We start from the raw sequence: 13,075 nt of genomic DNA, 5'->3' as shown, positions 1-13,075 counted from the left end.
ATACAAAACCAGTTAAACTTACTATGCCAGAGATCCATATATTACTCCTACTTTTGCATTGCCCACTCTATTGTCATCTAGCAGAGCAGGTTAGGTTGCATATTTCTGTAGCCTTGCTGCTATTTTGCTACCATTTTGAGAGAAGAAAGAGGAGAAAGAGGGGAGTTACTAAGTGAGCATATACACAATTCTCCCCCTGGGTGTTTTGAATGCACTGCATAAACTAATTTTCTTGTGTCAATATACAATGGTAAGGACTGCAAAAAGTTGTATGTAAATGGAATTAATGGAAGCATTAAAAAGTTGCAAAAAGAACAAAAGTGTTTTATCCTGTGACTTTTGCCAGAGGATGCATCGATATTGGAGGCTTTTTTTCTTTCTTTCTTTCTTTCTTTCTTTTTGTACTTTTGAGGATGAATCTGTGGTTTCAGCCAGGTATGTGTGTCAAGAAAAAAGAGCAAAAGGAAAGGATTAGTTTGGTGGATGGGAAGAGGTCTCTGTTAATTCAGTACTGATTCTGCCATGTTATACTTTACAGAGGATCCTTTAAACTTCCTTCGATCGCAGCCTCAATTTGAGCAGATGCGACAAATGATTAGGTAAGTTACATTTGGGATGGTGAGAAATGTGTTGAGTCTGAAGTAAATAAAGTGGCAATAAGCGGAAAGGAGGAGCCCCAACACATTTTTCCAATGAAATATGTATAAGTACACATAATTTTCCAGGTCCAATCCATCATTGCTGGATGCATTCATCCAGCAAATTGGCCAAACAAATCCGCAGCTACTTCAGGTGATCCAGCAAAACCAGGAGGCCTTTGTGCGTATGCTGAATGAAGGTGGCAGTTCTGGAGGTATGCAAAACTCTTCTGAAAGCACTAGACCTTTTGGTGAATGTTGTTCATTTATTTTTTTCTTTGATGTGGTTCTTAGGCACTGAGTTATGAATGTTTTTGGATAACAGATGGATTATAGTATCTTGACAGCTTGTAACTGGTCTTCAAACAAATACTCCAAAATGCACTTATCAGCGGACTTTTGTTTTATTTGACTTCCTTTTTTTCTAATTCTCTCTTTCTCTGTTTTATTCATATCTTGTTTATGTTTATTTCTTATTATCCTTCTCCTTGTTATATTTATCTTCCTATTCCATATTCCCTTTCTTCATACATTCACACATAACCTTAACCCTAACCATGGTGATGTTAATACTCATCTACATATTTTCATATTTTTCTTATATTTGTCTCATTCTCCTTTTCCAATATTTTTGTGATCTGTTTGTAAAAATATGATGTACGGTATTCTCACTGAAAGTAAGATACTCCATAGTTTTGAGTAACTGATTGTCATCAGTAAAATTTTATTTGTGATATAGCTTGTAAAGTTTGGGACTTCTGATTCATTACTAGACAGGTCATAAAGGCTAGATGCTCTATGATGTTATATTATTATATGAAATATAGTGGGAAGAGCTCAAGATATGTCTATTTATCTAAAGTAGTAAAAACATGAAGAAATACATTTTTTTCCAAATTGTTGTGAACTCAATATTATTCTCATATGATGTAGCAGGGATTAATCTATACTTAAAGACCACCCACTTTCATTTCAGGTGGTAGCACAGGAGGTGGTAGTGGTAATCAAGGTGGAGATGGCAGTGGTGGCCGTGCTGCTCCTGGACAAAATGCAATCCTTGTCTCCCCTCAGGATAGAGATGCCATTGAAAGGGTAAATATAAATTATATCCTTTGTTGCCTGTAGGATATTCAGCAATGGTTTTCTTTTGGGTGTTACATACAAGCTAGGAGTCTTAACTCCAGTTATTTGTCTTTATTGATGTAAAAATAATTCTTGTTATGACCTTTGACAGTTTGAAGCTTCTAAACCTTTTTCCCAAATTCATTTAATTTTACATTATCATCAAACAAGTAATAAGTTATAGTAGTTGCACCCCTTTACAGCTAGTCTTTATGTGAATACAGATTTGCTGTCATATGCAATGTAAACTGCAAGTAGTTTGTACTTTCCTTGGAAATATGCTTTTCCTGTAAATGAGACTATAATTTATTTGGAATATGGAATAAGCATATTATTTTTCCTTTTCAGCTGAAAGCTCTAGGTAATTTCCCTGAAGATGTGGTAATCCAAGCTTACTTTGCCTGTGAGAAGAATGAGAACCTCGCTGCAGAGTTTCTCTTCAGTCAGACTTGGGATTAGGTTATACTTGTACCCTCTCTTTAACAAATTATAAGTTAATTTAGAATATGAAATCTCTTGTTAAGTGCACAGCTAAGCTATGGGCTGATTTCCAGTGGCTTGTTATCTCGAAATTGTCCAAAGAAAGTCAATTACAGATTTTCATATATCAAAACCTGAGTTCATACATGTTAGGAGACCCTGTGTTTGGTGCAGGTAACTGACCAGCACTAACTGTTATGTGGTTGTATGCTTCAAACACCTATGCTGCCACTCCTTTGTGTATATAATGTGTGTGAGATCGCTTTCATGCAGATTCAATATGTTACTATTAAGAGGTAAAAAGAATTTGAGTTTTAATTACCTTGTCCTATGCTACTGACATGACACTGGTATCAGCTGGTAGTGCACTGTCCAGTGATAGTGGGAAAGTTTTATCTGAACTATTTACAGGGATTCCATCAAACAATATTTTCTACTGTTTGTGTTCCCCATTTATGACTTTTTAGTCTGGATTAACCTTAATAATTTTTTGAAAGAAAAGGATTTAAGTTGCATCTTATGAGGTAATTTCAGCCATACATCATAGTCTTCATAGGTGATATCCATTATGACATAGAAAAGATCAGACAAATACAAGACTCAGGTTTGTGAAGGCAGTGACATCATATAACTATGTATTCTATCTTTTGCTTTACACACATGTATGGCGTAGCAGCTGGCTTGCCCTCTGAGTAAAGAAAATTGCAGCAAAAGGCTTCTCTGTGAGAAACAAGATTTGTATAGTATTACTTGCTCAATTTTCATAATGTTTTGCTGTCATTTGATATTTGTATAAAAGTTTCTTGAAAGTTTCATCCTTTAAATTTGAGATAAGTTATTAAATGTGGGACTGCTATATTTTTTGCTTATGTTGGTAAGATTTTATGGTGAGCAGTTTTTTTTTTAAACTGCCAGCAGTTTCCTAATAAGGTATTCTTGTCCTGTCTGAAGCTTTTACAGCACATTAGCAGCACACTTATGAGTGAAACTGAGAATTCATGTTCATTATTAAGTTTCTGTTAGAGCTAGTTTCCCCCCTCCCTCCCCCACATCTGTCCTTTATGCATGGAATGTTGCTTGAGGCATGCAGTGCAACATTTGCTCTTAAAACTTCCTTGAAGATTCAGAACACATACAAAAAGTTATATTTCTCTGAGCACCTGCAGATATCTAGATGAGGTTAGAAGAAAAAAAGTGTTGAGGGTAAGTAAGTAATGGTTAATGTCATAAAACAGCAGTTTAATGATAGTGATAATGACTCTAAAGAGAAAGGATATCCATTCAAAACAAAGACTAAGGTGTGTAAGAAATTTACCAGCAAAATAATTTTAACTTGAAAAAAATATGGGTTTCCTCTATATATTCTGTCCGAGCTTCTGGCGCTCTCTACTCATTACCTCAGCTGCTCATGAGTTCTGCCATTGGTGTGCTAAATGCCAGAAGCGTTAATATCACCCAGATAGAATAAGTTGCCACTCATGCTCTCCCTAGGCCTTACTTTAATAGGGAAGCATTTTGTAAAAATATTTGTTAATATTTCTTGTGAAGAGGAATACAACCAGCAGGTTAAGTTATCGTTTCTTTAACCTTTATTGTGAATTATGATTTTAACCCTACACTGACGGTGCCAGAATTTTCTGTGGCACTCATTCCGGTGACTACTGGCAACCATCCAGCCTTATCTGCAGGGCGTTCGCTGTGTACAGCCGGCCCTTCCTGTTCACTTGCTAGAGCGAGACATGAAGGGTAGGCTTTCCATGACGACAATAGCCGTGCCCGTCAGCAGGGTGCTAATTGGAAGTAGATGCAATTTTTTTTAATTTTGCTTAATTCTTAGTTTGTTGAATTAAACACATGCCATTCTTCTGTCTTCCTCCCATTTAAGATCAACAGGTGAATCATATGAATCACAACTGAAGGTGATAGTTATATAGAATCAATAGTTTCTGTTTATTTCCTTTTGATGAGATTTATAGTACTGGTGATAATAAGACAAATAATCATGTACAATAATAGCAGTATTCCAGTATGAATTCTTGGCCCTTATGTTGAATAATACGAAGATATTAATAAATAGCGCATCAGAATGCTGTAACATTTTATAATTGATTATGTATTCTGTAATACACCATTGAGTTCTTGTTTGAATGTTTACCATTTTCTCTCTCTCCATTTTGTTTGTACTGCTGCTTCTCCCAGATAATATGTTTTGCCAAGACAGTATCATACAAGTAATTGCCATATAAAGGGAAAAGAACATTGTAAGTTTTAATTTCAGAAAAGAATGTATTTTCTTTTTTACAATCAAACATGCATCTAATCAGAGTAAAAAAAGAAAAAAAAAGTTTTAGTCCATGGTTTCACTTTTTTCCAAATTTTGCTCTTCATAATTAAGCAAAAATACTTTATTTCACAGCTAAATCAATACATTTAAATATTTAACCTTATTGCAGTCTGCCATATGTAATTATATAATCCTTAATGCCCTTATATTTTTTTCCTTGTATTGTTTGGGATGTTGGGTTTCTCATTTATCATGAAAACTGTTATGAGAAAAAAAAATTAAATCTCCCCCTGAGCAAGTAATATATAAAATAATTATAAATGTGTGTGCACATGCATATGCATTCTGTCAATATTTTTAGTTGGTGAATAGTTATGCAAATTATATAATTTCCATAAGAAATTATGGAAAGCAACTCGATAATTGACCGCTAAAGCACCACTTCCAGCTGTATTACAATAACCCAAGGTAACATGAAGTCAGTAGTTTACCTATTTTCACAGAAGGTAATGTGTGGATATGAATATCTATCCCATGCCACTGCATAAATCCTATATAACAACACTATAAAGGGTAAAATAAACTTTCAGCTGAATTTCAGTTTAATTTGTTTATGCACAAAGATTATACATACACTATCTAGTGATGTCTTTATAAAAAGGGAAACCATCTTTAAATACATCCTACTCAATGGTTATTCAATAACCTTACATTTGGTTAATACTCTTCACTATATAACATTTTACATTTACAGTTAATAGTTTGTACAATATACAATTTTCATTACAAATTATAATATACAAGAGAATAAATCAATAAAATATTGGTAATACAGTACACAAAATACACTAAAAATAATCTCTCTATGAAACAAATTGCTTGCGTCTATTTTACAGTATGGCTACACAATCTGAATTTGAAATGGGCACACAGTAGTTATTTCCTAATATGAACAAAAACCTGGGCAAAGGAAAGTGTCATACAAATTTCACAAAGTGATAAAATGAAAAAATGAATAAAATAATGTGATGGTAATGATACAGTTCTCTCTACCCTATGGTGGGCCACAGTACCAATGGTACCTCTACAGATAAGTGGCATATCTGAAGACATGCCTTTCAGACTGGATGCATGACTGGTCAAGGACATGGTCTTCCTAATTCTGAATGAATAAGGGATTTCCACTTGTATAATTTCCATTAATCCTAATTACTGTTTGGTATATTTAAATCCCCATAATACTCTTACTCCTTTGGTTACCTATTTAAGTATCAGCAATTCAACAATAAACAGCGAATATTTGCTGATACACATCATTCCATATACAATAAATTACTCCTGAAATTCATATGAAACAGAGAAGTTACTTCTTTGGTCATCCTGTCTATGGGTGATTTTATGTCTGTTAAACTGATATCTATAAGAGAAGGACTGGTCACACACTTCACATGTATAAGGCTTCTCTCCAGTATGGATTCTCATATGCTTATTAAGGCTTGATGTTCTGGTGAATCCAGCATCACAGTGTTTGCATCTGTAAGGCTTTTCACCAGTATGTCCTAGCACGTGTCTTCGCAGGTCACACTGTTGGTGGAACCTGGCATCACATGATCCACAACCAAAAACTTTGTCTTCCACTGCAACAGCAGCTCCGGTATGCATCTGCTGTCTATGTCTGTTTAATGATGATTTATTTGTGAATGCCATTCCACATCTTGAACACACGTGCAGTTTCTGGTGTTGGGCCTTATGCTGATTAAGATATTCAGGCGAGGTAAATGCTGCACAACATTCTGAACAACAATGTAAATCTGGGTGAGCTTCCAACATATGAGTCCATAAGGTACGCTTTTGTGCAAAGGACTTAGCACATACTGAACAATCTAAGGGTTTGGCAATAACTGTTACTCCCTTCTCTGCTGTCAGATCAGAACTGGTACTTTCTTTGCTTGAGTCCACATGTGATAAGAGATTAATGACATCATTACTTAGAGCTGTGTACTGGATGGGTTGGGCAGCATTAGGCTCTGTTAGCTGTGTTGTCGTGTAGGTAATAGTGCCTGTACCTGAAGTAACATCAGAGCCTGCAGCAGGTTGGATCATTAGTGTTTCTCCTGTGGAACCACCAACTGGCACACTAAGAACCTGAAAAATAAAAAAAAAGTTTTTAATTTTACTTTTAAAAGATGGAAGTAATAGTAATCTTTCATCTACGACCACAAGATCATCCTTTAAGAGTAACAAGAATGGCAAGATATTACTAGTGAGCAAATATCATCCTACTGTTTTACAGAAGTTGCTTGAAATGAATTCTTATCCAAGATATTTTAAGAATCCATATTCACTATTAATAATTATTTTAGACATGTGCATGAATCCCATCTCCATCCTGAAAGACTGATACATATCATGCCCCCCCCCCCCTCACACAAAGAAGATGATGAAGATGATAAAAAAAGGCAACAGTAAAAGTTTCATAATAACCTACAAAAAAATAATGACTGCAAAGTTTTTGAAAGATTTTCTCTTATTAGCATTATTCTAGTTTATGACATAATTATAATTATGCTGATAAACAAAAACAATAATAAAGGTAATGAATTGGTAATGATATAATGATATTGATAAATGATGATGAAAGCAATAACAATAATATAAATAATAAAGGATGATGATACCATGTACAACAACCATATTAACCCATTACCACTGGGTCCCTAAACGCGGGTTTGTTCTCGCACATTGACAGTTTCCCATTTTCAGGTAATGTTAGCCACTTAAAAGCTTATATTTTGATATTGTTATTATTACTTTTTTTCTTCTTTTCTTTTCTTTTCTTTAATGAATATTTACTTTCCCTTTAAATGCTATTGCCTAAAAGTTTCACCATAGAAATGATGCCACTACTCTCAGAGAGAAACATGCACCATCCAATGAGACGATGGTGCGGGAATGGTCATGATGTGATGCCACTCGCTACTTGGTCCACAATAGCTGTTGCATGTACTTACATGCCACCCAGCAGCAAGGGGCTAATTAAAATAAAATTAGTAACAGTAATAAAAGCCATTTTCCAAAAAAACTCAAGAAACTGGGTTAACATGTGAGATAAGGTACCCCTTATAATTCACCCCACAATTTAATAAAACAAACCAGTGAATGCATCCAGTGCCAATGGGTTAATATCTTTCATCTCAAGTATTAAGCTGATTTTAAAATGTTGAATTTGATGGCAGGAGCAAGGACATGACAGGAATGTTAGATGTAAACAGATGTGCTTGAATGCAGCAGATTGTGATGATATAAACCTGTGACACTGGAGGAAGGGCAAGTGATGAAGAACAGGAAAGCAAGATGATGAGGTAGACCTAGACATATGTTAATGGTTAATGGTTAAAAGCAATTAAATGTGCTAGACATCAAAGGTCATAGAGCACTATAAAAAAGTATAGCAACGAGAAGGGTAGAGTTAATGAGTTATGAGATTAAATGTATTACACGTTGTCATGCAGCACTGCAGGATAGTATGGTATTGAAAAGGAAAAAGAGTATGAAAATGGAGCAGCCCAGGGATTAGTAAAAGGGGAAGGGGGGTTAAGGGCAAATAGATGCAATAAAAAATACGTCTGAGAATTTCAGTGTACAATTGTATGAAAAAAAATGAGTGATAAGGGTAGAAACAGGTGTTGGAGAAGTAGGAGGGGAAGAATTGGGGAATGAGACAAGGGATCAGAGAGGAGTTTCAAGAGGGGAAGGTTCCAGAGAAGGGCACTATTGTGGCAAAAGGGAGTCCTGTGTATATCCATGAGGGAGCGGAAGGGAGGGTTGGTGTAGATGGAGCTGGGGGATAGGATGTGTTGGGAGGGAGTGGGAGGAAGGGGTGTCAGGGGGAACCTTATGAGGAGGATAGATGTAGAGGGCATAGGAGGTTGAAAGGATGGACGTCATGATTGGGAATTTTTTAATGTATTCAAGAGTTTCTGAGGAGGTGCTTGGGGAGGTCTGAGAAATGAAGGTCTTCTGAGCACGAAAAGAGGGGATAGACATCATAGGAGCAGGTGAGGTTGGTATAGGAGAGGATACAGGAAATGGGGTGGAATGGTTAGATTGTTTGATGCAATGGGTAGAGTGAGAAAGAGGAAGGTTAGGCACTGGGGAAGTGGTAGATATTCAAGTGTCTGGGCTTAGAATGGCAAAATAAATTAGACTGGTAGAAGGGGGGGGGGGGGGTTAGAAGTGGTAATGTAAGGAGTAGGAGGAAGAGATACTAGGAGAGATGTAAAAACATCCTGTGGAGAAGGGAGATTGGCAAAGCAAAGGACAGCACTGGAGTAAAGAGCAAGAGAAAAACATTGCCAGTTAACTTCCTGCCTGGCTTTGCATACAGTGAGTCCAAGTGACATTTATCCTCCTCCTAAGATTCCCCCTACACCCCTTCCTCCTACTCCCTCCCAACACATCTTATCCCCCAGCCCCATCTACACCAACCCTCCCTCCCGCTCCCTCATGGATACACATGGGACTCCCTTTTGCCACAATAGTGCCCTGAGAACTGCTACCTCAGGGCAGTGTCAGACAGGTCAAGACTCTCCGATACATACTTCATGAGGGACGTCATGTCTATGGAGTGTAATTTTGGCAATATTGGTATAAAACTTTTGGTGGCCTCTGGTAAGAATAGTGTAGCAAAGTATTGACATTGTATAATAATCAGCAAGTTAGGAAAGTAGGGCCTTTTCACAGTCTGACCAATCTTTGTCATACACAGGGCATTCAGTTGGGATGATGGAAACCATTCTGGTAAGAGTATTAACCCTATCATGACAGGGCTGGAATTTTCTGCGACGTAATCATTATGCAAGTCTAGCCTTTCTGGCAGGGCATGTGCTCGCTGTAGCAAATCATGACTTACCATCACATCATAGTAATTACGTCATGGCGGCAATAGCCATACCCATACATAAGGGGAAAGAGTCATCTGTATGGTCACGAAATTCATTATCCAGTCCTCTTCACTTTAGTTTTTTAGCTAGATCAATAAAATTTTTAAACAATGTGTATGGATATGTGATGCTTGATTACAAGAAATTTGATTTTAAAAAGCTGCATAATTTTTTGCACTAGAAAAAAAAAAAAAAAAAAAAAGTGAGATGATAGAATTAAAAAAGTATGTAATGGCTTCCTTCTAGTGAATAGTACTGCAGTTTCTTTCTGACCAGAGTTAGTCAACAAATAGGAGCAACAACTATAGCATTTATGTAAATCTATCTGAAACGACAATGTTTCAGTTACCTTGCAAAAAAGTGACTTTTTTTTTGTCAGAAAATCGCCATTAAATTTTCAGTAAAAAATGTATTTGGTGGAAATAATGCATGACTTAGCTACAGTTAGTAGATACGAACTAGACGATCATTTTGCAACAAGAAATATTAAAATTGTGTAATTCCATACAAAGTTATATTACTTTCAGGCATGAAAATATGATTTTGAGAAAAGAGCAGTTTTTGTCATTCATCTTCATTACCCCATAAAGGTCATACCAACGATTACCAAATGTGAATATCTACTTAGACAATCCCTTGCCCTTTAATAGGAGTCCTGTGGTAGAGGGTCAAGTTAGTCAGTGGGGCTAAACAGGGGATTACCATGCTCATGGCTCCTTGAGGCCATTTAGGATTAACCCAAAGTTAGTCTTTTATCATTTCAGGATTGTTCTCACATCTAAGGAAGTAAACAGATGGGGGGGGGCTAGACATAGGATGATAGCCATGAAGGTCTGACAGCCTTTGCTCCAATGCTCAAGACTAAAGGATATGGAGGAGAACAAGCAAAGGACTTGTCCAAACTCTGTACACTGGGAAATGGATGTTAAAATGTTTTTTGTTGTTGTATAAGAAGTACTATGATTCTTATTACAAACAATATCTACATTACTCTTACCTGACCATCTGCTCCAATTGTAATCTGATCATAGCTGATATAGGCCCCTTGGCCAGGGTTTATTACAACTGCTCCATTGCTTAACATTTCACTGGCCTCAATGTAGATTGTACCCTCTGGTGTCATCAACTGACTAGTGCCAACCAGTTGACCGGCGGTGACAACTTGCCCACTAATCATCGGCTGACTAACTAATCGCCCACTTCCTTGGGCACCATGTTGGCTTATGGCAGTAACCACATGGCCACCCACTACACTCTGCCCAACTGACGGAGAAGCTTGGGTGGCTGAAGCAACTACTGGTTGACTGCTAGACCCAACAACATTTTGTGGTCCTCCTTCCATCTGAGGAACTACTAAAGATGAAGCATCAATGGTTACAGCACCAGTGGCTTCTTGCAGGCCCTCACTAATAGTACTAGGAGGAATGGAACCATGAGCCACGTGTTCCATTGATAATTGAAGCAGGGAGGTTGCACCAGTGGCATGAGCACTTGCAACTAGATCTGTGTTAGTATCACTGTCATTTATCTTTGATGTACATCCCTTATCATTATTAACAATATTGGCAGTTAAATCACTCATTGCTTTAGTTTCAACTCCAGCATGATTATGAGGTTCATCTGGGCCATGAGGTACCTCACAAAAGCACCACGACTCCATTCTTGCCTTTTCAGTTTGTTTACTTTCCTGAGACTTATCAGCTATCTTCTTTGGTGATTTCTGGCGAGCTGCTGGTTTCACATCACTGATCGCTACATCCACATCTATAAAATCACCCATGATAAAATCAGGATGCTCTGGTTTAACCTTTTTCTTTTCAGCTGCTTCTCGCAGACGTCTACTTATCCTAGTTGGCTCTACTGTTGAGGCCTTAACTTTTCCTCCTTTCACAGGTTTTGGACTATTACTTGGATTTGGGGCTGGTTTACTTGAATTTGGGGCTGGTTTTGATCCTGATTTCTTTCTTTTCTTTTTCTTTCCATCTCCTGCTAACTCTGGTTTATCATAATGTACTGATTTTATGTGTCTTGTCAGACCAGTTCTATCTGTGAAATTCATATTGCAATGCTTGTAAGAGCACGTGATTGGCTTTTCTCCAGAATGAACCTTTAAGTGTCTTCTTAAGTCATCTTTCTGTGAAAATTTGGCACTACACTCCTCACACTTGTGTGGTTTGTCACCTGTATGTGTCATTATATGCCGTTTCAGAGCACTACGCTGTGTAAACATTTGTTGGCAGCTGTCACATGCATATGGCCGTTCGTTATTATGAATTCGTTTGTGAGCAGTCAAATGACTACCCTGACTGAATGAAGCTTCGCACATGTCACATTTGAATGGTTTTTCACCAGTGTGGGTTCGATTATGTACACGCAAATTGCTCTTCTGAGTGAATGATGACCCACAAGTTGCACATTTATATGGCCTCTCCCCTGTATGACCTCTCATATGAATTGTAAGACTATTTTTATGTGTAAATGATTGTAGACACACACCACACTGGTATGGTTTTTCTCCTGTATGCCTTCGCTGGTGAATAATCAAGTGATTTATTCTAGTAAATTGTCTTGGGCAAGAAGCGCAAGTATATATCCGCACTTCATGTGGCTCCTGCTGAGTTTTAGCAAGACGCCTCTTCTTGATAGGAGGTGTGTCAGGAGGGTTGGCTGGAAATGCTTCACTCTGGATTTGGATATCCCCAGTAGCAGGATTATTCACTGTTAAACTGTACTGGAAAGTCACTTGAGGATCAGCCTGAGGTTCTGATAAGTCTTGATGTTGATCAGGTTGTGGCTGCAATTGTTGTGGCTCTTGGTGATGGTGGTGGTGTTGGTGATGCTGCTGTTGCTGATGTTCTTGGTGATGCTGGGATTCTTGCTGCTGCTGGTCTTGTGGTGGTTGCTGCTGCTGCTGATGTGGCTGTGGGTGTTGCTGTTGCTGTTGCTGTTGATGTTGATGTTGATGTGGCTGTGGGTGTTGCTGCTGTTGTTGTTGTTGTTGTTGTTGTTGTTGTTGCTGCTGCTGCTGCTGCTGCTGCTGCTGTTGTTGCTGCTGCTGTTGTTGCTGCTGCTGTTGGTCTTGTTGGTCTTGCTGAATGCCTGGTATAGCAAATACCTGAGGTTCGGAACTTATCTTACTGTCGCCCTGGTGAGAATGTGATTGATGAAGCTGCTGATGATGAGATGGTTGATGGTGTTGTTGATGATGGCTTATTTGGTCTAGTGGGTCTTGGTGATGGCTTTCTTCATAATGATGGATTGGTTGCGGGTAGTTAGTGTGATACTGTGGAGTTTGATGATATTCTGTCTGAGTCACCTCTTGAACAGCCACAGCATCTTGGTTTTGTTGTGTTTGTGGTTGCTGGAGTTCTGTGTATGTTACTTGCTGATGCTGGGGTAGTGGAGCTGCAGATAGAGCAGTGGAAGCAGGAGGGTGAGTCGCTACAGTTGTTGTTGTGCCATCAATCATATTCTGTGAACCATTAGGAATGTTTGGAGTCTCACAAAAGCACCATGAATGCCACTGACCAAAACTCCCTTCCACATATGTCAGCACATGTGACTGATAATTCTGACAGTTGTTAGCTGGTCTCCCTGGTCGAGGGGGT

The 13,075-nt window shown here is 37.9% G+C and overlaps 2 protein-coding genes across 2 annotated transcripts in view; one reads left to right on the top strand and one right to left on the bottom strand.

Moving 5' to 3' along the window:
• Nucleotides 1–3,810, top strand: part of Rad23 (UV excision repair protein Rad23) — a gene marked incomplete in the record, with an annotated part of 29,022 nt that extends 25,212 nt beyond the window's left edge. The window contains 4 exon segments of the mRNA XM_070125338.1: nucleotides 539–599; nucleotides 726–853; nucleotides 1,615–1,730; nucleotides 2,109–3,810. Of these exon segments, the coding sequence (XP_069981439.1) occupies nucleotides 539–599; nucleotides 726–853; nucleotides 1,615–1,730; nucleotides 2,109–2,219 (416 nt within the window).
• Nucleotides 3,811–5,114: 1,304 nt separating this feature from the next.
• LOC113820272 (zinc finger protein 850) overlaps nucleotides 5,115–13,075 on the bottom strand; it is a gene marked incomplete at its 5' end in the record, with an annotated part of 9,332 nt that continues 1,371 nt past the window's right edge. The window contains 2 exon segments of the mRNA XM_027372595.2: nucleotides 5,115–6,669; nucleotides 10,465–13,075. The exon segment at nucleotides 10,465–13,075 is cut by the window's right edge and continues 1,371 nt beyond it. Coding sequence (XP_027228396.2) covers nucleotides 5,857–6,669; nucleotides 10,465–13,075 — 3,424 coding nt within the window.

This window comes from Penaeus vannamei, chromosome 9 (assembly GCF_042767895.1).
Source record: "Penaeus vannamei isolate JL-2024 chromosome 9, ASM4276789v1, whole genome shotgun sequence".
NCBI classification, from domain to species: Eukaryota; Metazoa; Arthropoda; class Malacostraca; order Decapoda; family Penaeidae; genus Penaeus; species Penaeus vannamei.
The sequence above is the reverse complement of the archived record's forward strand: the minus strand, read 5'-3'. Positions and strand labels throughout refer to the sequence as shown.